The sequence below is a fragment of the Martes martes genome (genome assembly GCF_963455335.1).
Source record: "Martes martes genome assembly, chromosome: 5".
Lineage (NCBI taxonomy): Eukaryota > Metazoa > Chordata > Mammalia > Carnivora > Mustelidae > Martes > Martes martes.
Genome location: NC_137892.1, coordinates 118208038 through 118235859, shown reverse-complemented (window position 1 = coordinate 118235859; position 27822 = coordinate 118208038). Strand labels below are relative to the sequence as shown.

The 27822-nt window shown below is 45.2% G+C and overlaps 1 protein-coding gene across 1 annotated transcript in view; it reads left to right on the top strand.

Moving 5' to 3' along the window:
* Nucleotides 1-10687, top strand: part of ITK (IL2 inducible T cell kinase) — a 66073-nt gene extending 55386 nt beyond the window's left edge. Inside the window, exons 14-17 of the mRNA XM_080803731.1 lie at nucleotides 36-100; nucleotides 191-309; nucleotides 4435-4592; nucleotides 8071-10687. Of these exons, the coding sequence (XP_080659857.1) occupies nucleotides 36-100; nucleotides 191-309; nucleotides 4435-4592; nucleotides 8071-8142 (414 nt within the window). The 3' untranslated portion in view covers nucleotides 8143-10687. The remainder of the gene's footprint in view (nucleotides 1-35; nucleotides 101-190; nucleotides 310-4434; nucleotides 4593-8070) is intronic.
* The last annotated feature ends 17135 nt before the right edge of the window (nucleotides 10688-27822 follow it).

The window sequence follows — 27822 nt, the reverse complement described above, 5'->3', positions numbered from 1 at the left end:
TTTCCTTCCCCTTTGTTTGCCTGTCCCTACTCCAGGCTGCCAGAAATTGCCTCGTGGGAGAAAACCAAGTCATCAAGGTGTCCGACTTTGGGATGACAAGGTAATATGGACATGTGATGCTAGGAAAGTCTCAGGAATGGGACACAGGCCCCCAGAACGTTCAGACATTCTTTCTCCACTCTCTACCCAGGTTCGTCCTTGATGATCAATACACCAGTTCCACAGGCACCAAGTTCCCGGTGAAGTGGGCATCCCCGGAAGTCTTCTCCTTCAGTCGCTATAGTAGCAAGTCGGATGTGTGGTCATTTGGTGAGTGTCATCCTGGCCCCACACCCACATGATAGAGGACTGCCAACCACCTGTCTTATTTGTCAAATCCAGGCAACTCTACTTGCCCAGGACTGGGTGGTGAGGACATCCCACTGATAGTCTGTGTGTGGTAACTGCTCTGAAAAGTTTGAAGAGGCCCTCATTATTGCATTTGTTCTTGGAGATCTTTCAAATGGGGGTTAAAATGAGGATGGAGACAGATTCAGGTGACAGTTTCTGTAAGATCAAAAGCTGGAGGAGTCAGGAGATTAGAATATGAGTTCCTCAAGGACCAGGAGCATATTTTGTTCAACACTTAACTCTCAATAAATATTTTACTCATTTATTCAGCAACAATTTATTGAGCACCTACTACAATCCAGGGCTAATCTAGGTGCTTACAATGCAGTGATGCGTAGGTTAGGAAAGATTCCTATTCTCTTGGAGGCAAATTTTAGGGGGAGACAGAAAACAATCATATAAACAAACTAATAGGTAGGTACATGAGACAAAGTCACATAGTAGTAAGTAAGTGCTATGAATAAAACAAAACAGTAATGGGATAGAAAATGACTGGGATGGAGGGTCTGTTTTAAATAGCATGGTCTGGGAAGGCCTCTCCAAGGAGGTGACCCTTGAGAATAGATCTGAATGATGAGAGAGTCATCCTCACTTGAAGATCCAGGGAGTGGTGTCCCTGACCAAAAAGACCAGCAAGTATAAAAATTTGGTGTGTCCAAAGAAAAGAGGGATACTACTGTCTTAGTGAGAGACAATGAAGTTGGCAGCCCACGATAAGGAATTAGACTTTCTGATAAGCACAAATGGGCATGAATGAAAGGCAGAATGAATGATGCTGGTGTGGCAGAAAGAAAGCTGGATTTGTCATATCCTCCTAAGCCACAGTTTGTTTGTCCAACATACTGGACAAACTCTTTGATTTGGATTATAAGTAGGGTTATATTTTGGAAAGGAATGAGTTGGAGTTTGATTTTTGCCAAGTGTGTTGACTTAAGAGTAGGAACCAGGGGAAAGCTAATTAAATCTCTTCAGAGAACTAGTTTTGAAGTTTCCCCCAGTATTTTAGAGTAGCCAACTTCCGACAACAGAGTGGTTGGGAGAAGAAGAGAAGTGAGTTGGGGGCAATCAGAGGGGGAGACAAACCATGAGAGACTATGGACTCTGAGAAAAAAACTGAGGGTTTTAGAGGGTAGTGGGTTGTGGGGGGGGGGGGGTTGGGTGAACCTGGTGGTAGGTATTAAGGAGAGCATGTATTGCATGGAGCACTGGGTGTGGTGCATAAACAATGAATACTGGAACACTGAAAAGAAATAAAATGAAAAAAAAATCTCTAGTTCTTCTGAACTGTTCCTTAAAACAGCTTCCCTATTTGACAGACCCGGCTAAGATTTTGTTATTCAAATTTAAGTTAAAGAATGAACTTGGAGGGGCACCTGGGTGGTTCAGTGGGTTAAGCCTCTGCCTTCGGCTCAGGTCATGATCTCAGGGTCCTGGGATCGAGCCCCACATCGGGCTCTCTGCTCAGCGGGGAGCCTGCTTCTCCCTCTCTCTCTCTGCCTGCTGCTCTGCCTACTTGTGATTCTATCTCTCTCTCTGTCAAATAAATAAAATAAAATCTTAAAAAAAAAAAAAAAGAATGAACTTGGAAGAAATAAAACTGCACCAGAGCAATCTCAGAAGGTTACAAGTACGGGTCAGAATGGCTAAAATCAACAAGTCAGGAAACAACAACAGGTGTTGGAGAAGATGCGGAGAAAGGGGAATGCTCCTACACTGTTGATGGGAGTGCAAGCTGGTGCAGCCACTCTGGAAAACAGTATGGAGTTTCCTCAAAAAGTTGAAAATAGAGCTACCCTATGACCCAGCAACTGCACTACTGGGTATTTACCCTGAATACAAACGTAGTGATCCAAAGGGGCACGTGCACCCGAATGTTTATAACAGCAATGTCCACAACAGCCAAACTATGGAAAGAGCGTAGATGTCCATCAACAGATGAATGGATAAAAAATGGATAAAAAAGATGTGAGATATATATAGATCTAGATCTAGATCTAGATCTTTGCCATTTGCAAAGATATGGACGGAACTAGAGGTTATTATGCTAAACAAAATAAGTCAATCAGAGAAAGACAATCATCATATGATCTCACTGATAATGTGGAATTTAAGAAACAAGACAGAGGATCATATGGAGAAGGGAGGGGAAAATGAAATAAGACGAAACCAGAGAGGGAGACAAACCATAAGAGACTCTTAATCTCAGGAAATAAACTGAGGGTTGCTGGAGGGGAGGGGGGGCGAGAGGGTTGGGGTGGCTTGATGGACCTTGGGGAGGGTGTGTGCTATAGTGAGTGCTGTGAATTGTGTAGGACTGAGGAATCACAGACCTGTACCCCTGAACAAATAATACATTACATGTTAAGAAAAAGAGATTTTAAAAAAGAGAGACCAAAGTGGGAGTGGGGGGGAGAAAGGTATGGCTGATGTGTGGCCATCTCTATGGGCGATGTAGCTGGTCACACTGCACCAAGCCCAGTGTCCCATGGCCACTTTGTCACATTCACCTGCTTACTCTGCATGAGGCTTACTCTGCTACAGGTTGTCAGCTTGGGAATTTTGTGTTGCATCATATAATAAGAGGGTTGAGCTACAGTCCATCACTGCCTAGGAGGTGCCACCTGAAGTGTCCGAAAATGAGACTGACCAATGGAAGGAGGGTAGAGAGGGCGAGATAACAGCAGTGGCAAGCTTGAGAAACAGAAACCCTGATGATGAGAGCTTGATGCCTGCCTCTAAGGCGTTGAGATTTGTCATGCATTTTAAGGTTGTTGCCCTAATCAACTATGCTTTCAAGCAAGTCAAGTAAGCTCTCTGCACCTTACTCAGTTTCCAGTCAATGCATTACAAGGTTTGCATGAAAGCAATTGTTTTCAGAAGAGCTTTGAGCCGCAGGCTTCAATTTTCCAAAGAAATCTCACTAGAAATTCTGGCAACTTGGGGAACTAAACAGTCTTATTTACAGGTAGATTCCAAATTTCCAAAACTCCAGAGGCACCTCTGAGAATCCCTTAGAAATCCAAGTCTGAGGTATGGGCCAGGGTCCAGGAGCTACCATTTGAACAAACGTCTGAGGTGATTTTTGTACTTTGGAAAACCCTGCCCTAAGAATCTCTGAAATATGCTTTGAAAACCACTGAAATAGGTGATCGGCAAGCTCTCTTCCCACTCTGACATCCTATACATATATTAGTACATAATAAAATTGGGTGTGACATTTCTGCTAAAGATAGAAGAGGAAAGGGGATTAAATCACAGGTCAAAAATAGACAACATAGAGACATGCTTTGCTCTGTCTACACAGTATTTTTAAAAATCAAATTGAGTTTCTATTTCTAAACTCTCAATTTATGAGTTCTTTTTAAAAAATCAGAAAATGTGGCAATCCCAAACCCTCATCCCCATGTGCCCTATGGTGGCTAGAGCTAAATCACAGCTGGTCTCTGAAAACAGAACTAGACCCCCAGTTCTCCACAGTCCCCCCTAATCTCCATTACGGTACATCTCATTCACTCCATCCATTTACATGATGTGTAGACATTTGAGTTCATATCCCCTGCAACTTTTAGTAGTAGCATTTGAGTTAGATATATAAAAGGGCTGAGCATGAAATTTCCTCACCCCTAGGAAGACTGGGAAATCTCTGTTCTTAAGAAATAGTCCAGGCTTGGGGCGCCTGTGTGGCTCGGTGGGTTAAAGCCTCTGCCTTCGGCGCAGGTCATGATCCCAGGGTCCTGGGATCGAGCCCCACATCGGGCTTTCTGCTCGGCGGGGAGCCTGCTACCTCCTCTCTCTCTGCCTGCCTCTCTGCCTGCCTCTCTGCCTACTTGTGATCTCTGTCTGTCAAATAAATGAATAAATAAAAAATCTTAAAAAAAAAAAATAGTCCAGGCTTAAGAAGCCTCAGATGGTTTTCTATTCTCCTTCCTGAAGGTAAGGACTTGAATCTGAATGGCAAGGAATCTGCCTTTCTCGATGTAGGCTTATTTGTTTGCTAGTTGTGAACTTCATCATTCACTGTGCTGGACTCATCATTTCTTGTAGGTGTGCTGATGTGGGAAGTCTTCAGTGAAGGCAAAATCCCATATGAAAACCGAAGCAACTCAGAAGTGGTAGAAGACATCACTACTGGATTTCGCTTATACAAGCCCCGGCTGGCCTCTGCAAATATCTACCAGATCATGAATCATTGCTGGAAAGAGGTCAGTAAAGGAAGTGGTTTCCCCCTACATTGTAATCTATAACTTTAGGGTCTGTCCCCTTCCCTAGAGAAAGAAACCCTCTTAGAGGATGAGGAAGCAGGTATACTGAAGTAGATTAGCAAGAAAGTGGCTTTGAGCATCTACTAATGAAAGAGGTTTCCCATCCCTAAAAGAGCTGGCAGCGACCTTAAATATTATTTGATCTGTAATAGAATGTCACAAGCCATCAACACACTGTTAGAGAGGAAGAGAGGGTAAGATACCAATATAATGTCATACGGAAGTTTCACTGCCCTAAAATCCACTGTGTTTCACCTATTTACAATTCCATCATTGTCCCCAAAATCCTGACTGGAACATCACAAAACCATTAAGTGTACGTGAAGGTAGTGCTAGAAGTTGATGAGCAGAAGTTCACTTGCGCTGTTGAAAATATTAAAAAGACTTAATTCAGATTCATTTTATTTGTTCAACAATTCAGAATGAGAAGTCAATTATTCTGCATCCTCTCAGATGTCCCAGTTATCCCATGCTTGGGGGGCAGGCTATATCTTTAGCCACATCAGCAGAAGTCTTGACGTCCTTTGGTGAATTAGAAAATTTTGAAGTTCAACCACAACTGAAAGTTGCTGAATAGGGCGCCTGGGTGGCTCAGTTGGTTAAGCAACTGCCTCAGCTCAGGTCATGATCCTGGAGTCCCAGAATCCAGTCCCACATCGGGCTCCCAGCTCCACGGGGAGTCTGCTTCTCTCTCTGACCTTCTCCTGGCTTATGCTCTCTCTCACAGTCTCTCTCTCAAATAAATTTTTAAAAAATCTTTAAAAAAAAAAGAAAAATAAAGTTGCTGAATAGATAATGAACACAAATTCAGATTTTTGAAGGGGAACAAGGTGGAATGGAAAAAGTATAGGGTACTTGGGCTTTGTCTCTGCCTTAGCATTTCTTAAGCATTAATTTCGGACAATTCTCTGAACCTCCTTTTTCTTACTGATAAGAGAATGAAATAATGATTGCTCCATAAGCTCATAGAGCCCACGTACTCAGACCCAAAGAAACAAACAATGAAGCCATAAAGAAGGGCACGAAACAAATCCAGTCCACTTCACGAGTCCACATACTATGATAATTAGGAAAGCTGAATTTACTTATCAGTTTTTCCTTTTTTAAACTCTTTTTTTATTTTTAAGTTAATAGGCTTTATTGTTTAGAAGTCTTAGATATACAGAAAAATGACAAAATAATGCAGAGAGTTCCTATATACCCTCTTTCCCATTGATAATATTTTACATTAGTGTGGTACATTTATTACAATTAATCAACCACTATGATACATTATTATTAACTGTGGTTTACATTAGGGTTCGCTCTTTGTGCTGTACAGTTCTGTGAGTTTTGACAAATGCATAATATTGTGTATCTACCATTAGAGTATCCCCACTATCCACTGAGCTTCACCTATTTACGATTCCCTCCTTCTCCCAAAACCCTGACAACTATTGATCTTTTTTTTTTCCTTAAGATTTTATTTATTTATTTGACAGAGATAGGGAGAGATCACCAGTAGGCAGAGCAGCAGGCAAAGAGAGAGGGGAGAAGCAGGCTCCCTGCTGAGCAGAGAGCCCGATGCTGGGCCCCATCCCAGGACCCTGAGATCATGACCTGAGCCGAAGGCAGAGGCTTTAACCCACTGAGCCACCCAGGCGCCCCCTCATTTCTTTTTATCACTGAATAATATTCCATTATATGGCTGTACCACAGTTTGGCTATCCCTTCACCTACTGAAGGACATCTTGATCACTTGCAGTTTATGGCAATTGGAAATAAAGCTCCTATAAATATCTGTGTGCAGGTTTTTGTATGAACATAAATTCTCAGCGCGACTAGGAGTGTGATTGCTGGATCATATGATAACACTACATTAGCTTTGTAAGAAACCGCCAGACTCTTTTCTGAAGATGGCTGTACCATTTCGCACTCCCACCAGCAATGAGAATTCCTGTTGCTCTTTATCCTCACGGGCATTTAATGTTATCAAGTATTTTGTATTTTAACCATTCTAATAGGTATATGATGGTAGCTCATTGTTTTCATTTGCAGTTCCCTAATGACATATGATATGGAGCATCTTTTCATATGTTTATTTGCCATTTGTATATCCTCTTTAATGAGGTGTCTGTTGAAATCTCTTGCCCATTTTTTAATTGGATTATTTGTTTTCTTGCTTTTGAGTTTGAAGAGGTCTTCGTATATTTTGGATATAAGTCCTTTATCAGATATTTTTGTTTTGAAAATATTTTCTCCCAGCCTGTGGTTTGTCTTTTCCTTCTCTTAGTGTCTTGTACAGAAGAGACATTTTTGATTTTACAAAGCTCAACATCAATTTTTTCTTTTATGAATCATACTTTTGGTGTTGTATCGAAAAACCTATTACTGAACCCACAGTCACCCAGATTTCCTCCTATGTTATCTTCTAGAGTTTTCTGAGTTTTGCATTTTACATTAAGGTCTCTGATCCATTTTGAATTAGTTTTTGTGAAAGGTATACAGTCTGTGTCTAGAGTCATTATACTGCACGTGAATGTCCAATGGTTCCAGCACTGTTGGTGAAAAGACTACCCTTTTCCATTGAATGGAGCCTTCGCTCTGTTTCCAAAGATCAGTTGACTGTGAGTCTATTTCCGGGCTCTCAACTCTGTCCTAGAGATCTGTTTGTTAATTCTTTCACCGATACCACATTCTCCTCATTATTGTAGCTTTATAGTGAGTCTTGAAGTTGGGTAGTGTCAGTCCTCCAACTTTGTTCTTCCTCCTCAGTATTGTGTTGGCTATTCTGAGTCTTTTCCCTTTTCATGTAAACTTCAGAGTCAGTGACCATCTACAATCTGTCAATATCTACAAAATAACTTTCTGGGATTCTGATTGTGATTATGTTGAATTTATAGATCAAGTTGAGAAGAAATGACATTTGGATAATAGAAAGTCTTCCCATCCTTGAATATGAAGTGTCTCCATTTATTTAGATCTTTGATTTCTTTCTTTAAAATTTATATTTTTCCTCATATAGGTCCTATACATATTTTGTGAGATTTATACCTAAGGATTTTCTTTTTTGATGTTAGTTAGCACTTATTTTATGATGAATTTTAATACATGATTTTATTTAATTCTCACAACCATCTTATGAGATAGATACTACTATTATCCCCATTTCACAGACAACAAAACTGAGGTTCAAACAAGTTAAGTCACCTGCTCAAAGTCACACTGCTAATGAATGGAAAAGCTTAATTAGATTCAAAATCAGTCCATCTGATTCCAGAATCCTTGCTGTTAACAACGGAGACACTATGGTGTTCAACAGTACATATGGAAGCACATTTAACAGTCAGCAGAGGGCTATTGAGTTCTGGGTTGCTTTGGAATTAACTATGACACACAAGTACAAGGAACTCACAGAGTCCTTCTCTTCCCTCTCTAGAAACCAGAAGACCGGCCACCTTTCTGCAGACTCTTGAGTCAACTGGCTGAAATTGCAGAATCGGGACTTTAGCAGAGACTCAGCACCAGGCCCCGGGCTGCAGATCCTCACAGGGGGAAGCCAGTTCTCCCTTCACAGAGCATTAAAATCTGCCAACAGCCCAGCATTCCCCAGAGGCAACTGGCCTGTGGCGCCAGTCCCTGAGCCTCACGGCACAGGGAGTACCCTGACAGAGGTGGGAGTCCCAGGCCCCTGAACTGGGAGGGAGGCCAGAGCAGCAGCGACGTCTCTCCCTCCCTTCCAGCCTCTTATCTCATGTGGTCCTCAAATCTCAACCTGACAGCTTTCAGGCACCATTTCTTGCACTTCTTAAAGAAGAGGAGGGACATGCTAGGACTGTGGATTATTATTTTCATTATTATATCAAACATGGATCTGAAGGGTATGGTCGAGGGTTTTTACTTGACCTGGCAACACAGAATCCCAGGATGGTGGGGCAAGAGAAATGAGGAGGTGACTCTTTTTCAAGGAGACCTGGTGAGTTAATTAAGGTCAGAAAGTGCCAGCTCAGCTGCCGTGATCCTGTCAGCTGCAGCTTCCTGCCGTGCTACGGAACAACTGCTCCCATCTGAGGCCACGTAGGCCGAGAAGCAGTTTCAGGAGGTTGTATTCATCGAACATACCGCCACCTCCCTCCTTGAAGGGACGTGATGAACTGGGGTGAACAGTTCCCACCGCACGGTTGGAGACGGCATCTGGACAGAAAGAGCACTTCAGACGGTGGGGAACCGGTCGGTACAGAGACGGGCCTTTGGTTGTTACCACTCCAATGCCCACCTTTAGTACCAAGCCAGGCAGGGGACTGTGCCCCCCCTCTGCACGGAATGCTTCCACAGGGATCCTGGGAGAAGATGCTTGCTTCGCATGGTTGGCTCTGACTGAGGACTCCGCCATCAGTTTTTCTGGCCCCTAAGGTTAGTCCCCTCTCTGCACTCTTCCAACCCTCATCAGCAGAGGGCAGCAGGGTGTCGGGCAGTGGCCTCACAGAGACCTGGAAGCTTGCTTAGGCCCTAGAGGTTTGCATCTTGAAGGTTGAGGCTTCAAGTCTCCTGAAAGTCTAGGAGAGGAAGGAGAGGTCTGTTCTCACTCAAACCATCTGGATGGAAAGTGAGTCAAGCACTGACTGGGGTGCTTCCAAGAGGCACAAGACAGCCCACTGTTGATGGAGCACTGAAATACGCCAAGTGAATGTGTACTGAGCTGCAGGCTTTATCTGCACAATTTCATTTCGTCCTGCGTTCCCACCAATCCCTTGAGAATGTATTCTTATTCCCATTTTACAGATGATGGAACCGAGGCTTTAAAAAGCCAAGAGAGCTTGCCAGAACGACAGAGCTAGGAGATTTAGAGCCCACATCTGTCTGCGGCCAATGCCCTTTCTTTATTTCTGTTCAACACTGCCTTCTACTGAGGATGAAAGGGATTGCAGAGGAGTTAAATAAGCTGGGGGGCAAGACAGAGAAAGCCAATAAAGAAGTCAACCACCAAGTGCTATTTCTCCCACAGAGGCCACTGTGGTTGGCCGTGTAGCCCTCCAACGTGGAATAGGATCTTCTTGTTCTCATCTGTCTTCTCACCTTTGTTAGAGTTAATGACTTTGGAGTCACTCAGTTAATTAACCCTTTGAATCACCCACCCCTCCAGTCTTGTTGCATGAAGCCATTTATAGGTGAGCTTCAAAGCAGTTTTGAAAGGTCCGCCTGCAGGTATATAAATGCTTCCTTTAATTATCATTTCGACTTCGAGCCAGCTGCAGTGCTCTTCCACACTTTGTGGGGAAGGGTATTCCCTGATGTAAGAGAGATTTCATTTTCCTGCAGCGTTCCGATAAAACTTTCAGAGAGATTATTAGATGGTGTTGCAATTAGCTCTTTCTAAACCGTGTGATATTTTGACCAGCTGGAGATTCAGATGCATAACTTGTAACTATAATTATTGTGAAACTGGTTGCCTCCAGATAAAACTCTATCATTCAGAAGATGATCTTACTCAACATATCCAAAATCATCCCTGTTTACTTTCTGGCATTTTGTACATTCTCTTGTGGAACCCTTAATTAGAGATAATTTCCGGAACATCCAGCCTGAAGGAAAACATCAAAATTGACTGATTTCTGTGGTCTGGTTTCAGAAATTGCCCCTTGTATGGTGTTATCGTGTTCAAGCTCCGATTCACTGGGACCTTAACTGAATATGTTAACTCCCCAGTGTCCTATCTTGCAAAATGGGCTTCCTGCCTGATTTTTTGCTACCCCTCTCACATTTTGAACACTGTACCATGCATTCACAGGGAATTCCCTTATCCAAGGTTTTGATTCTAGGTGCATTTTTTAGATTTTTCATTTTGTACCTCTTGAGGCTATTTATATTTGGATGTATTGAATATTTATTAGTGTACAGTGATTGCTAGGATTCACAATGAAAATGTTACAAATATCTCTAACCATTTATAAATCGTCCATAGTTAAAGGTTGGTTCTAGCAAATAAAGCTGTATGTTTGAATAAATACAATATATATATGGCCTGGGTTCCATATTTACCCAAATGTCAAACAACCAAAAATTTTCCTTAAATAAAAATGATTACATGGCTTCATGTTCCACAAAAAAATGGACTATATATCATTCAACATTTGTTCAACAAGTAAACACCAAATGCTTCCTGTGTTCCTATGATATACTCCGCTGAGAGCTATGGAAACAAAGATGAAAAAAGCAGGCTTTACTTTTTAGAAACCCCAGGTAACTCATTAAAAAAAAAAAAAGCAGACATATAAATGAGTAAAATTATAATCCATCATATAGGGAAAGAACAGAAATTAGTCAAAGGAGAGAAGAGCTCCGAAAAAGTGATGGAATCCCTCAGGGGAAGGGGCACATCAGGAAAAACTTTCTAGAACCTTGCTATACTCAAAGTGTGGTCCCTGGACCATCAACAGCAATATGACCAGCTTATGAGAAATCTGAATTCTCTGACTCTACCCTGAGATTCACTGAATGGGAATCTGCGTTTTCACAAGATCCACAGGTGACCATAAGCACATTAAAGTTTGAGAAGTGCCATCATAGAGGATATAATGTCTGACTCAGTTTTGAAGATGAATTATGGGGTTTTTTTAGGAAGTAAGTGGACAGAAATAAGAGAAATACTTTCCAGGTAAGGCTAGAGGAAATTGAACGTGTGCGGAAGCTATTATCAGTTTATCTCGCTGGAGCGTAAATTATGGGGGTGGGCGCGAGGTGTTGGCAAAGGTAAGGATGATGGAAGGAGTTAGGCAAATTGAAACAGAAGTTATAAATCTAGATAAAGACCATATTTTGAAAGACAAGAAATGTGGGAACTCTACTGATAGATAGGAAAGATGTCACGGAGCAAGGAGAGAAGGTCAAATCTGTGTTTAAAAGTGCATTCGGGCAGCAGCATAGTCAGTGGATATGAGAGAGCAACGCTGATGGAAAAGAAGCCAATGTGAAGATGATTTTTTGCCTTGTTCCGAGTACCAGAGTATTGTTCACACTCATTCACTGTCATCTGCTGTGTGGGTGACACATGGAAATTGTAATTTGGAGTTCTTCAGTCACAGCTGGGCAGCGAAGAGTACCTGTACCCGCCTCTTAAAATCCCAGTGAAATAAAGGCCGGTTTGTATTTTCGGTCCGCTGAGCTCTCCCTGCACCTTTTAGTTTGCCAAATGCCCACGTCCACAGCAGGAGCCGGTTCATGCACCGGAGAAGCCTGTGGCTTCTACACAGTCCTTGGTGGGACTCCCCTTTGGTCTTGCCTCCCACTGGGAAATGACCCGGATATGAAACTCCTGAAGCGGTTGGATGAGCAGCTCTGCTTCTCAGAGCATTTATCTGGCAGACCCAACTTTCTCTGGAATCTCCCGACACACACATCCACCACTCTGAGGAAGAGATCCACCATAATCCATTCAGCAAGATGGGCCGTGTGTATTCGTGTATTTCTGTGTGTGTGTGTGTGTGTGTGTGTGTGTGTGTCTTCAATGACTTTGAGACTCTCTGCAAGTCATGATGTGTAGTTGGCTTGTGGGATCACAGAGTCACAGAGTAACTGTTAGAAGGAGTTTTAGAGATCATTTCTTTACTTCATAAATAATAGTTACCGATTCACCTGACATTGCCTGGTACCGTCAGGTATATAAGATGAATAGGATATCTTATCAGTTAGACACCAAACACTTCACACTCAAATTATTTACGAAAGGGAAAGGATTAATTAGAAGGGTGTGGGTCAGGTTTAGGAGAACCACAGAAAGTAGTACAGAGGAAAATAAGCCAAGGAGCAGTTACCACCTGGAGGCCTGAAGAGACCGGAGGGGGAAGTGCTCATTTGAATGTGAAAGCAGACAGTCCCCTGGAGGAAGTTGCCTTGAGAGGAAAAGACCTTTAATTAGGAAGCCCAAGGCAATGTCCATCACAAAGAGGAGCCCAGGGGAATAAATACACTGACCCTTTCATCAACTGATCTGTACATAATCTTATACACTCTCCTGTCTTACCCCATCAACTGCTGGGACTTCTTGTTGGTTACCCAGCAGGGACACCAGCCTTCCCATAAGAAGTCCTCATGCTACTAAAAGAAAGTCCAACACATAAACAAATACAGTTGATGCTCGTTATTTACAGCTTCTATACGTGCAGATTGCCTGCTCGCTGACATTTATTTGTAACTCCCAAATCAGTCCTTTCATAGTCATCCATGGCATGCCCATGCTGGCGCCATGAAAACCGTGAGCTGCCCTGCACACACATCCCCAGCTGAGGTAGAGCAAGCAGGTGCTCTGCCTTCTCATTTCAGCTCTCGTTCTGTAAACAAGTATCCTTTTCGAGGTCTATTTAGTGCCATGTTTTGCACTTGGGTACTTTTTGTTGGTCATTTTGCTGTTTAAAATGGTCCTTAAGCACAGAGCTGAAGTGCCGTGTAGTGTTCCTAAGAGCAAGAATGCTGTGACATTTCTTTCAAAGAAAGTGTGTGTCAGATAAGTTTCATTCAGGCATGAATTATAATGCCGTTAACTGTGAGTTTAATGTTAATGAACCCACAGGTATATTAAAGTGTTGTGTTTTTTTTTTTAACACAAATGTGGATAAAACAAGGTTATGTAGAGATCAGTTGATGAAAACGTGACCAGAGGCTCAAAGGAACTATCCCTATACTTCTGCTAGGAGCAATGGTTCAGTATTCACTCCTTCAGTGTCCATGGCAACTTCATAAAACATACGTACCAAATAATGAGAATCACCTGTGATTGCCAAGGGCTGTCGTAGGTTATGGGATGGAGCAGCGATCACAACATGAGAGCACAGAGGGTGAAAACACCTAAGGGATTAAGGAGGGCTTCCCAGAGGAAGTAATGTTTGAGCTGTGCTGAAGGGTAAATAGAAGCCTCCCAAGGAAGAAAGAGTCTGGAAGGACATTTCAGGGAGAGAAACCAGAATAAAACAAAACAAACAAACAAAAAATACATATTCCACCTTCTTCCCTTGCATTATTTTTCAGTTAGGACTGGGAACCTTGAGGACAAAGGCAATAGGTGTTAGCTAACATAGTCACAGGAGCTGAGTGCACTGTGACTCCTCACCATCCAGGTCCACCTCTACCTACACCCATCGACACCCATCTGTAGCTGTGAAGGAGTTTCTGGTCCCTTTCCAGCTTCTCAGAATGAATTTGAGTACAAGTGCCTATAAGGTGAGATAAACTATACAAACATTTCATTTGCTTTTCTCTTTTGTATGTCTCAAAGCACTTTCCCATCTATGGTGATGTTTGATCTCTCAGCACCTTTGGGATGAAAGCGGGAGTGCATGGGTCTCACCTTACAGAAAAGGAAGTGATAGAGAACATGCCGGAGGTTGTAGAGCTATTTAAAAGGGTGACATTAGAACTCAGATCTCCTTCCAAGTCCTGCATTCTTCCTAGAGGTCACACCAAAATTCCAAACATGTTAATAATAATAGTAATAATAATAAAAGCTTCTGTTTTTGAGCACTTATGATGACTCCACTTAGCATGTTACATTTATTATTTTATTTAATCTTCTAAGAACCCAAGGGGTAGGTATGAATATGATCATTTGAATTTTACAGATGAGAATGGGGCTCAGTAAATTAGAGAAACACTTCATGGTCCCACAATTAATGAGTGACAGAATGGGGGCTTGAAGCCAGACCCGTCTGTCCCCAAATTCCATGCTCCCATCCCTTCTGTGGGGCTGATTAGGGGGTCACCTGTGCTAGCCTCTGACAGTACAGCAGCACGTGGCCATGTGCCTCGGTTACGTTGCTGCCATGTGCCTCAGTTACGTTGCTGCGTTCCAAATTCTGTTCAGAATATGCTCTACCCTCCTAAACAGTTCTTATCTACAATTACTATGTATACAATTTGTTTAAATGAAGATGAAAGGTTCTTCGCTGTGAAGTTATGTGCAAAAGATCTGACCTTCAAGGGAGACCAGGTCCGTAGAAGTTGTGAGAAATGAGCAAAGTGAGAGAAAGACAGCATGAAGGGAGGACATGCCTTTCCAAATGGCCCAGTTTGGAGCTGCAGTCTTTCAGCAGCACACCAGCTGTCAATAATTCATTTATAAAATAATGGGGCTAGTTCTTAGGATTTCATGAGGATGAAATGAGCCAATCCATATATAGTACTTAGCACAGAGGCTGGCCCCCAAAAGACATTTAATAAATGTCAGTTAAAACATATGCTTTAGGGGCACCTGGGTGGCTCAGTGGGTTAAAGCCTCTGTCTTCAGCTCAGGTCATGATCCCAGGGTCCTGGGATCAAGCCCTGCATAGGGCTCTCTGCTCAGCAGGGAGCCTGCTTCCTCCTCTCTCTCTCTCTCTCTACCTGCCTCTCTGCTTGCTTGTGATCTCTGTCAAATAAATAAACAAAATCTTTTAAAAAAATATGCTTTAACAAATTATTCAGATTCAAAGAAGGAAATAGACAACCCAGTTTCCTATGGAAATACCTGGGTCTGGGTCCAGCCGGTGTTGGGCAACCCTTCCTCTTTCTGGGCCCTAGTTCTTTCATCTGTAAAATGAAGCAATTTTGAGCAAGTGCTCAGGTTTTATCTAATGGATGAGGTAAATTGCATAACTGACCATCAAGTTTCTCTTTTCCTGCTAACAACATGCACCAAGTGTGTGAGCCTACGGTATGGAGCAAACCCATTGCACTTAGAAACTTCTTTTGTATTATTCACAGTTTCTCGCCATCTCACACCCTTTTCCTTCTTTCTTTTCAAAAATTTATCATTGAGCGGCACTTGGGTGGCTCAGTTGGTTGAGCTTCCAACTCTTGATTTCGGTTCAGGTTATGATTTCAGGGTTGTGAGATCAAGCCCTGAGTTTAGATTGGAGCTCAGTTTGCTTGGGATTCTCTCTCTCCTTCTGACCCTCCCCCCACTTGCACTCATGTGCTCATTCTTACTCTCTGCCTCAAATAGATAAATAAATAAATAAATAAATAAATAAAATCGTTCAAAATATTTATTTGTGATTCTAGGGGCACCTGGGAGGCTCAATCAGTTAAATGCCCAACTCTTGATTTCAGCTCAGGTCTTGATCTCAGGGCCGTGAGCCCCCCCATGGGGCTCCACACTGGGCATGGAGCCTACTTAAAAATATATATATAGATTCTAAAACATTTAGCCATTATTGTTAGTATTATTAGTATTTATGTTTTCTCTCTCCAGAACCAATTCTTATACCTGCTTCAGATACTCCGCTATTGGTTTCTATGAAGCAGGATCTGTGAATTTTAAACAGAGACCTAGATGTCCTAAGTGACCTGAGACTCTTCTAAAAACAAGGCAATGTTGCCACACATGGAACCACAGTGCGTGGGCCACAGCTTAGCAAGTGGCAAAGCAATTTTTGCCTGATAGCTTCGATCCTCTCATTGCTGATGGTGCAGCCGGGAGTTGGACATGAAACATATCTGGAGGCAGTAGACAGATGGCTACACATTTCACTGGCAACATGTAAGCTAAGATTTTACTTTTGATTATTCATTCAACTCATATTTACTGAACTCCTATTAAGTACTAGTCTCTGAGGAAATGTTGAGAAGCAAGAAAGACACATCCCTTCTCTCTTTGATTTTATGCTCTAATGATGGTATGTAGGAAATTATGTCAGCAATCATCACACAGCACACCAAGGGGGGATGACAGAGGAAGTCGAGGGGGCTCTGGGTGCATGAATGACTAACCCTAGCCTAACACAGACAAGGAGGGAGCTTGAAGGAACAGACAGGTAAGTGGACCCCAGAGGGATGAATAGAAGTTAGGCAGCAAACTGGGGGCAAGTGCACAAGTGGGAGGAAAAGGAAGATAGACCATTCTAAGCAAAAGCCCAGCTTACACAAAGGCCTAACACAGCCGATTTGGGAACCTAAAAGATTGCTTCTAGCTAAAAGCAAAGAAAGCTTGCTCACAGCAGAAGAGACTGGAGAGGTAGATGCTAGATCATGAAGAAAGACTCCTGTGGGCCATTAGTTAAGGAATCTGGGCTCCATACTGAGAACAATGGGGAGCTAGTGAAGTCCTTTAAGCAGGGCAGGAGCACGTCTTTCATTTTAACTTATGTGATTTTCTACATGCAGAAGGATTTTGGAATATATCCAGCTTCCTTCACTGTATAAAGGAGGAAACAGGTGAAGTGACTTGTCTAGGGTCACTTAGTTGCAAAACTGGGACCAAAAGGCAAGCCTTTGGATTTCCAACATAGTGGTCTGAACAAGCCACATTGCTTCCCCTTATAAGCAAATGGAAATCAGGGGTCAGGGAATTATTTTTGCCCAAGATCTCAACAAATATATATGTCATGGTCTCTTTGTTCTTGTTCAACTTGTTCAACTTCTTCTTGAAAGGTGAAAGGACAGGAAAGGAACAACAGGGAGAAATATGTCTTCCAGAAATCTACAATATCCCAAATAGTTGCCCCTTTAGAATGAAAATCCAATCTCTCTTGTTATATATTTGTAATCACTAACACTCAAAATCCTAAGAATCACAGTGGAAAATGAAAAATTAAAAAAGAAATGGAGGAATGAAAAGGAAGGAAGGAAGGAAGGAAGGAGGGAAAGAGAAAGAAAGGAAGGAAAGAAAAGAAAGGAAGAAACCAGTTCAGTTTTTAAAGCCATCCTCCACAAACACCTCCACAGCTTTCTCACAGGGACAGAAATGTGTGTATATGCATATATAGATAAGTCATCCTTTCTGAAATAGCAATTTAAATTAGAATGAGTGATGTAACATCAAACCATAAAGGATCATGAATTCTGAGTGTCTGGGAAATGGTATGAGATCAGTGAGGGCAAAGACTCCATAAGTCCTTTGCTAGAGACTGGGGTAATACGGCCCCTCTATAAATAGCCCCTAACAGGAACAGCTAAGTGCTTAAGTATAAATTTGTGGGCCCTACACAAACATTTCAGAAAGCTTCCCTTGTAACTTTATCTTTTATATCTACACACACATTAAAATGTCTCAAATGCTTTCCAGTGTCTACCTGTGAGATAGGAAGGGCAATTATTATTCCTCACTTTCTAGTTACAGAGGCTTCTCAGGAACAAGACTGTTGAAGTGACTTGAGCAGGGGGTCTGGAGGTTGGATCCGAAGGTCCACCAGGTTGCAGCTCAGGGAGAACCGTCTCTCTGGCCAGCCCTCAATGGCAGATAAGCCTTGAAGAGAAAGGTGCCTGCCTGTCCTTTCAGGTTCCTCCTGTCACCGTGTATGTTCCTTTTTGTCCATTAGGCAATTCCTGAATGAAGTTGAGGCAAGTCCCTGCTTAAGAGATGGCAGCTTCAGGGATTTGACTCCAAGGAACTGAGAAGGTATTCCTGAACAGAGGCGCAGCACTGGGGACCAGACTCAGTTGGTGGGAGTCCCCTCTCCCCAAACCTCAGCTTTATTTTCCATCATTTCACCCTGTTTCTTTACTTCGCAGAACTTCTTCCGGCTCTAACTACACATTACTAGGTTAATTTACGCCCTGGCTCTCCTGGTAGATGACAAGCTCCAAAAGGGCAGTACACCAGTGCATACTCAGCTTCTGGCACGGGGCTCGGAACAAAATAGCTGCTCAATAAATATTAGGTAGATAAATGAGCACTTGGAAATACCGTGAGATCGATGAGACCCGAACCGAGCCCAGAGCTTCCGCCCTCCCACTGCCGCAGGTGTGGCTCCCAGGCATGCGAGACCTGGGGGCATGTCCTCTCTCCCTTCCCCATCCCGAGGGCCGCGCGGCTGGCTGTCCTGGGGCAGCAGCCGGGGTGCAGGTCGGGGATGCGCGGGCCGAGCGCCCCTCACCGCAGCCATTTCCTGCTCTTTGTGTGACAGCCGCCGCGGCGGAGGGGCCGGCACGGCGCGCGGGGGAGGAGCCGCGGCGGGCAGGGGGGCGGGGCCGAGGGCGGGGCCGAGCGCCGCGGCCGGCCGAGCCGAGCCCAGCGGGGCAGAGCATCCTGCGCCCCGGCGCGGGGCCCCGCCGTAGCCTTGGGCTGCTCCGCTGGATCTGCCGCAGACCCAGGTAAGCGGCGCTCGCAGGCCTCGGGGCCGGCATGGGGACCGGGATGCTGCGGGGGACGTCGATGCGGCCGTGAGGATGCGCAAGGGGCCGGCGCCCCTTCTCCCAGCCCGAGGGGGGCGCTCGGCGCGGCGCTCAGGCTAGCGCGGCCTCCCTCCCCCGCCCCCCCCCGCGCCCCAAGCCCCTGGAGGCTGGACTCCAGGCCCTGCGCGGCCCCCTTCGCCCTCCGGCCCACCCTGGGCCCCGCGGCGCGGACCCCCTGCGAGGAGGCGCGGACACTCAGCGCAGCTCGGGCGGAGCTCGGGCGCGGCGGCGGCAGTGGCAGCGGCAGCAGCAGCAGCAGGTGCGCGGCCTGGGCCGGAGCCGCGGGCCGGAGAGGAAGCGGCGCTAATATCGAGCACGGGAGACACCTGCAGCGGCCGCGAGCCCAGCGGCTTGACATCCCCGAGCCCAGGTATTGCAGAGCGCCGGCCGCCGCCTCTGCCGCCGCGGCCACCATCACCTGCTCCAGGGCCAGCGAGAGCCGCGTGGGCCCGCCTGGCAGACGCCTGGGGCACACAGCGCCCTGCAGTGAACGAGAGATGGGTGGGGCGAAGGTCGGAGCGTCAGTGTTCGGGGGTGGGGGATTTAATGAGGGAGGAGGCAAGTCTGACCCGCTTTGAAGCCTCCTGGCCTACACCAGCATCACTCTCCCAGCTGGCTGGCTGTGGGCGGGGGAGGACAGGGGGAAGGGGATGAGTGGGCTGACTCCTGGGGGAAAGGTTGGATTTTCTTGAGCCTTGGAGAACCGGAAAGATTGCCTACCTGTCTGTTGTAGCTTCTGCTTTTCGGGACAGCCCTCCCCCTCGATGGGTGGGTGAAAAGGAAGAGAAGGGGGTGCTCTCTGTTTAGGGGTGGGGGTGGGGGCAGGAAGCATGGTCCGACAGGAGTATGGTTCTCTGTGCTGAGGAGAACATGGCAGGAAAGAACACCGGCACTGCCCTGGCCCTTCCCAGCCCAGGGAATCTGACTTTGACCTCTGCTTCCCTAGTGTCTCCAGCTCAGCAGGAACACTCACCTAGGGCTGATGGGCCATCTGCCCCCCTTCCAGCCAGGACAAGAAGGTGGCAAGGATCTTTTCCTGCTAGCTCCCAGGTGCCTGTGCCTTCCTGGCATGGATGAGGAGACTGGGGCTGTCCTGCAGACATGAGGGACAAATTAGGGGAGTGCTCGTTCTCATACTCCACTTTTCTACCTTCTACCTATGTCTCCCTTAGGGCATTGTGTCTTACCTTACTTACTTTTGGGCACAGGCCCTGTTGAGAGCCATGCTGTTAACCCCAGAGATTACAGATGTTAGAGTGCAAAATTCTAGGTCCATATCCCTGAGCAAGATTGCAAAAGCCATGAAGTCTGTTTCAGCACCATAAGACCTTCTCTGTGATGCTCCCTGAGGCCTCCCACCTCCACCTCCATGTTCTGTGCTTCCCCCATTCTCCTGTGTCAAAAATTATTTTCAAGAAAGGAGCCAGTGAACATGTTTATCTTTTAAGAGCTAAATACAAAAGAATTTGCCATTCAATGCAGAGCAGGTCCTTTAGAAGTCATTTAACTGGAAAGGAAACAGAGGCCAGGAGGCATTTGAATGGAAAACAAAGCTTTAAGTCAACATATTTGATATCTCTAGTGGTGGAATTTCAGGCAGTGGGCTGCAAGTGGGAACAGGGAACTGGGTAGCAATTTGGGGAACAGCTTACTGAAATGACAGTATCTAGCAGTGGTCAGCTCTGTTTGCTGCTGGGGCAGAAGTACTGTAGGAGCGTGTGTATGTGTCACTGGCCAGGGGTTACTGTCACTGGAAGGTATGTGTGGACACCCAGTATCCACTTGGGGGGGGGGTGAAACTTTCCTATAGAGAGTTACTCACTGGCACCGGCTGCCATCTGCCTGGGCAGTTACGAGGCCACAAGAAGAGTGTGTTGTTGCTTACAAAGCTGGTGCTTCTGCCTAGTTCTGAACACTGAGCCTCTGGCTGGGGGCATTAGCTCTCTGCTCACTAAGCTTCTTTATTATATTTCCTGGCCAGTTCTGACCAGTTCTGGAGGCACCCAAGCCTGCCTTGTTCCGTTCCTGCCGAAAGTGGAAAAGGAAAAACTTGCTTTAGGCATTAGGCCAAGAATGGGGTATATGATCCAGTGTGGTTGGAGAGTTTTTCTCAAATCAAATCGGAGGCTGGCCCAGAAAAGGTAGACATGAATTTAAAATCTGGAAAAGCGCCCCAGGAGAACACTCCACGTCCCCTCTGATAAATTGTGCCCTCTTGGGAGTTCCGTGGGCCTGCACTGCTGTCATTGACCAGCAAGCTGAATGAGGTGATGAATAAGCAACAAGCTAATTAGCATTGGAAACAGCACTCCTGGAAAACAGCATAGGCTCTGGTCGCTACATTTGAGGATTGGCCTACACTTTCACTCAGAGAGGTTTCTTTTGGCTGCTGTTGGCCCCAGGGATCCACCAAGAACTTCACAAAATGGCCTTTTGTAGCCTCCATGTGGCCACCATAACAATGAGTCTATTTCTTTACTAGCAAGTATTAATTATGCACTTGTACTTGACGAAACCAGACATCGGTCACTTCATTGGAGCCTTTGTAACAGGCCTTCGGTCTTGTCATTCTGAGCAGCACACCCATGCCTAGGGTCTAGAGGATAGACCTGTTTTGGTAGTGGAGCATGCTCGGCAGTGACTGGGAGGCCAGCAGGGGTGGGGAAAGAGCTGGTCCTTCACTGGGTGCTCTTTTTAAGTGAGGGACACATGAACATGTTGAGTAGAGTGTCTAGCACATAGTGAAGTGCTATTCTATTTATGTATTTATTGGTTATTTTGAAGATTTTATTTGATTTGAGATATGGAGAGTGAGAGAGAGAAAGACAGATAGAGCATGAGCAGGGGGTAGAAGCAGAGGGAGAGGGACAATCAGACTCCCCACTGAGCAGGGAGCCTGATGTGGGACTTGATCCCAGGACCCTGGGATCATGACCTGAACCGAAGGCAGATGCTTAACCAACTGAGCCACCCAGGTGCCCATGTATTTATTATTTTAATGTATTAATTACATAATCCTTAAGAATATGGTTCATGTGTGTAGTCAACCCATAGCTCTTCCCAACCCCTCTACCTCCAGGGCCTTTCTGGATTTTGCTTTTCCCATGGGGAGTTGGTTCTGTGGCCAAGAAACCTAGCCCCGGCAGGGTTACCTGCAAAAGGTAGCCACGAGAGTGATAGGATGTGCCATCAGTAAGGCCTTCAGGTAGGAAGTGCTCTTGAGCAGCTCACTGATGGTGGATATAACTTGAGTAGGCAGAAAGAAGGGGAGGGAGTACACTGAGCCCAAGCCCAGAGGTAGTTCTCACATTTCAACACACAAAGAGAGGTCAGGAAGGAACTTTCCTTCTGTGTGCATTTAGCATTTTGCAATCAGCCAAAAATGTTAAGGGCACGCTTCACTTCCCAGGCAGACGGAGCCGCGCCATGGCCTTCGGACACAGGAGTTATCCTCGACTTGCTGTGTGCTTTTAGATCCTGCACTCCCTCTCTCTGACTTTCCGAACTGGCCACGGGAAGGCAGCTTGCCCAGCCTGTTACCTACCTGTTGCCACAGGAGCCTGCAGATGAGATAATGTCTGTAAATCCCAGTCTTAGAAGAAAAGGCCATGGAAACAGAAGAGAAAGAGGTTTCTGAATGTGTGGCTCTTTGGGAGGACTGCCCTTTATTCCTAGAGGAACAAGTTATTAATTATATATTGTGTGTCAACTTAAGAAGACAAATCTGTGGCCTCTCTGTAACAGCGAGCCAAGGGGACACTGAAAGGCACTGTGTGATTCACAGATTCTGTCACGGCCCCTGGATGGCCTTGTCTGTACAAAGACATTTCAGATTTCAGTCAGTGGGCGTGGGGCGCCTCCCAGGATGCAGAGTTTGGATATTGGCTTCCTAGCCATGGCCATTATGCCAAGGGCTGTGTGTGGTGTGCCTCAAAGGAAGACCATTCAAGCCATACTTCTTGGGCCCTGGCAGTAGAGGAGGAAACCAGTTCAGTGCAAGATCCTTGAAAGAGATTTCTGAGAAGGCAGAGCTGGGGTTCAGGCAGAATTTCTTGCAGGGACCCTTCTGGCTGAGTGGCATATGGCTAGACTTACAGCAACTCAGAAATAGTACAAGGAGAGAGGAAAGTAAATGTGACCTTCTGGAGAGATACCAGAGAAGGACCCAGTGATGACTTCATCAATAGGCCTTTTGATTGTGTGTTTGCATCATCATTAGGTCATCTTAGAGCTGTGGTTCTCAGACTTTAATCTCTTCGTGGGATAGAAGGATGTTTAGTATGTCCATGTTGTATGGCTTCTGTCTCCTAAATAAGGGAGGAGATGATGTCCTCTGCAGAAAGTAAAGGTGGCAGACTGTTTAGGAAAGTTCAGGAGACTTCCGGAGGTTTGGAACAGCTGCCTCTGTGGGTGGAATAAGAAATCAGCTCGGGATGAATGAGAGGATTGTCTAACTTTCTGAGACCAGAGAATCTACAGGGCTGACCCTCACAGAAGATACTCAGTAACCCAGTACTAAGTGAAGGGATACCTGAGAAAGATAGCCAATTTGTGTTTTTAAATCGTGACGTCTTAAGACTGATTTTGGCAAGGTATGAAGGGTGAGAAAAGAATTCAGGACTCGGGGTTGGCCATCAACCTTCAAGTGTGTTATACTGTCACATGGGAAAGAGAAATAAGGACCTGTGTCTTATGGGTTAAGGTGAGATCGGTATGTTCTAAAGAAGTGCCCTCAGAGTCTTCTAGCAATAAGGCTGACTTAGATGTGATGTCATAGAGGACTATAATGTTTTAAGTTAAAAAAATTTTTTTTTACCAGAAGACACGAATTTGGGCCACTTGCCAATGTAGTCAACAAGTTGTTCCTGTAGTACTTATTAAGTAAATAATGTGTAGAATGTGTTCTGATCTGTACTAGGGCTATGGGTGAAACTAAAAAAAAAAAGAAAAAAAAAGATGACTATTCCTGTTTTTGGTGATCCAAAGAATTAGTGAACACACAAAGCAATTTATAATGCAGTAGGAAGTTGTGAACGGTGAGACTGAGCACTTTGAGAATCCAGAGAAATGGAGGTTTGGTGGAGTTTGGCTGTTCAGAACTTCATGGAGGAGGCCTGTCTTGAATTGGGCCTTGACAGTCGTCAAGGGTAGGATTCCAAAAAGGGAGAGGACAGTCTACTGGAGAGTGGAGAGAGCTGGAGCAAAGGCAAGAATGCTCATGGGCAGGTTCATGGCCTCTCATACATCTTGGCCAGAGTGGGTGTCCATGTTAGAGAACTGTGGTCTTGAAGGAAGCCCTTTGCAGGGAGGGTCCATCTGCTGTCAATGTCATTCTTTTTTTCGAGTTGGAGGTGGACAATATTGACATGCTCTCCAATCTACCCCCACTCAGGGAAAGAGATATACATGCAAGCAGGGGTAGCATGGGAGCACTTGGAGCTCTCCCAAACACATAATAAAAAGTACCTTGTTTGCAAACCTCATACTTAAACCATCGCTGGTAAAAGTTGCCCGTAAGAACCTTGACAATGGACGTTTTTTGACATCACAGTAGAGAACCACTGCCCGACCAACCTCCCTGTTTCACTGACAAGGAAATGACCTTTTTAGAGTGAGTGAAGATGTGATTCCAGGGCCCAAGTTGGAGCCATAGTCGAGCTGCAGCCTCGTGAAACTGAGGCCTGCACGCTCTGCTCTTGTGGCTGAACTTGCCGTCTCGCTCTTTGTTTCCAGGGCAGACGCAGGGTGACTGGCTTCCCTTCCTGAGTTTGAGCAGGTGCTGTTGAGACGCAGCTCCTCTCCCCAGACAGAGGTCACGTTGGTACCCCTCACGTGGTGGCTTGTCCCAGGAGGCCCTACTGGGAGCAGATCGGCAAGCTGGCAAGCTGCTCTCAGAGACATGACCGCCATCCCCCGCCACCCCCCCCCCCCGCCTCCCACTCTGCCAGAGGATGGGATCTACCCTGCCCTGTTGGGTTATCAACGGAAAGGCCCCCTCAACCCTCAACACTGACAACACAGGAAGCAGCTGGGTAAAACGACCGGCAGGAGGTGGGGTGGCAATGTCTCCAACCCAGCGGGGTCTTTCTCTTTGTTGTAAACAACCAGGAGGGTAGGCCTCCTCCAGAGGCCCAGGGCGTGGACTTCTCTGCTCTGTCCTCCTGTCCCTTGTGTGGAGAGAAGCTGCTGGGGATGGGATCTCTGTCCCAGAAGACCCGCAGTGAGGGAGTCCGGGAGTGAAGGCTGCCCGAAGGCAGTGCTGGCAACTGGCCAGATGGCATCAGAGATGCTAGGAAGGAGGCCTTGGGTTGTTGTCTTTTAAAGTAAATTTAAAAATTTCGATCAAAGCAATACATGCTTTCAAAAGATCAAATAGTGGGGTGCCTGGGTGGCTCAGTCATTAAGCAGCTGCCTCCAGCTCAAGTCATGATCCCAGGGTCCTGGGATGGAGCCCCACATCAGGCTCCCTGCTCGGCAGGAAGCCTGCTTCTCCCTCTCTCACTCCCTCTGCTTGTGTTCCCTCTCTCACTGTCTCTATCTCTGTCAAATCAATAAATAAAATCTTTAAAAAATAAAAACAAAAGATCAAATAGTATTGAAAGACGCATAATGAAACTAGCCATCCAGTGCCCACCTCCCCAGAGAGGCTGTCACTTCTAACTCACTGTTTCTCCCAGCTTGTGCTTCCAGATCTCTTAGGAATATGCTTACGCTGCCATTTCTTGATTTATCTGCTCTATGCATTGTCTGTTTACTTCCTGCTGTGATAGATGAAGACTTCGCTTTCTTATACCATCCGCCTCCCTCCCCTGTCCCCATCTCCCAATATAGTGAGAGCTCTGGCTTTTTTTTTTTTTTTAAGATTTTATTTATTTATTTGACAGAGATCATGAGTAGGCAGAGAGGCCGGCGAGGGGTGGGGGGGTTGCGGGGAGACAAGCTCCCTGCTGAGCAGAGAGCCTGATGTGGAGCTGGATCCCAGGACCGTGAGATCATGACCTGAGCCAAAGACAGAGGCTTAACCCACTGAACCACCCAGGCGCCACTGCGAGAGCTCTGTTTTAACCTAAATCATGTTTGAAGCATCTACATTATTAAGACGTGTAAATGATGATCACAAAAGAGATAGGTAATGTCCTTTGATTTATCTCCTTTCCTACATGGCTTTTTTGTTTTAGTGCAGAATTAGAATTTTCTCCCTTCCCCTTCCTTCCTTCCTATTTAATATCACTTTTTTTTTTTTTTTTTTTAAACAGCTCTGTCCTATCTGTTAGTGTGTCAGATCCTCCTATCTTCCGGGGACATTACTGTGTTAACCCCAGCTCCGCCCCTAACTAGCTAAGTGACCTTGCACTGGTCTGTCTTATCTCTCAGCCTCAGTACCCACCCCCCACCCCCCCGCAGCAGAAAGAGAGCTCAAGGAAGGAGGAGGTCTATAAACTGGTCTTTTTCTCATTCTAAACCTCAAAGCCCAGTCCCCCATCTCAGAGGCTGTTGCTGTCTCAACAGTCTCTTCCCCAGGGTGGGGCAGCCCCACACCCACTCAATAGATGGCCGTGCAACCAACCTGGGGGGATTGGGGTGCTGGTTTGGGCCCTGCCCCATGGTGGTCCAGCTCGTCCTGCGGTCTAGGGGCTACCCCATGGGGTCCTGTGGATGGGTGTGTCTGTTGCTCTCTGGTTCTGTCCCACTTCCTCTGGTGATTTTTATTCAACGGAATCTGTGCTTGTCGGGGGCAGCATCATGGTTCCCAAACTCACCAAGCTCCTACTCCAGCTCCCTCTCTCTTTGTACCACTCCTGAATATGTAATACCCAAACTGTCCCCAAGTTCTCGTGCACATAAGAACATTTTTCGGTAACGACGCTTCAGTTCACCATTTAAAACATACGGTTCAGTAATTTTCAGTATATTCACAGAGTTGTGCAACAGTCATCGTGATTGATTTTATAACATTTTCATCACCCCAGAAAGAAGAACCTTCATGCCCATTAGCAGCATCATCTATTTCCTCCAGTCTCCACCCCAAGCCTATGCACCCACAAATTACTTAATGTCTCTTGATTTGCTCACCCTGGGCATTTCCTTTAAAAAGCACACTATGTTTCTTTCCCTTAGCAGATTTTCGAAGTGCATGTTGTGGCATGTGTCTCTACCTCATTCTTTTTTATGGCTGAATAATATTCCGTAACAGGGATATACCATATTTTATTTACCCATTCATCAGCTGATGGACATTTGAGTCATTTCCAGGTTTTGGCCATCGCAAACAGTGGTGCTGTGAACATTTATGTACCGGTTTTTATGTGGACGTGTATTTTCAGTTCTCTTGGGATTAGACACAGAAGTTGGAACGTTGTATTTGGTAACATTGTGTTAGAAACTTGGAGGGACTGCCAAACTGTTTCCCAAAGTTGCGGCACTATTTACCTTCCTTTCAGCAGGGTCTGGGGGTTCCAGTTTCACATCCTCACTGACATTTGTTGTTACTTGTCTTTTTGAGAATAGCTGTTCTAATGGATGCGAAGTGATAACTCACTGTGATTTTGATTTGCATTGCCCTAATGGCTAAAAATATTAATAATTTTTATGTGCCTGTTGCCCATTTGTATATCTTCTTCGGTGCAAGGTCTGTTCCTATCGTTTGCCCATTTTAAAGATTGGGTTGCCTTTCTGTTACTGAATTTTAAGAATTCTTTGTATAGTCTATGTAAATAGCAGATGACTTCCAGGTGGTTGCTTCCATCCTGTGGATTGTTTTTTCACTTTCTTGATGATGTTTTCTGAGGTACCAAAGTTTTAAGTTTAATTTTGGTGCTGTCTATTAATAGACAGCTAATAAAATCAAAGATACTTACCTATTTTTTATCGCACTGCTTGTACTTTTGATGTCATTACATATTCCCAAGTCACAAAGATGTACCCCTGTGTTTTCTTCTAAGAGTTTTATTGTTTTGGCTGTTATAGGTCTTTGATCCATTTTGATTTGATTTGTTGTGTGGTGTGGGGTAGAAGTCTGGCTTCGTTCTTTCACATGTGGATATCCAGG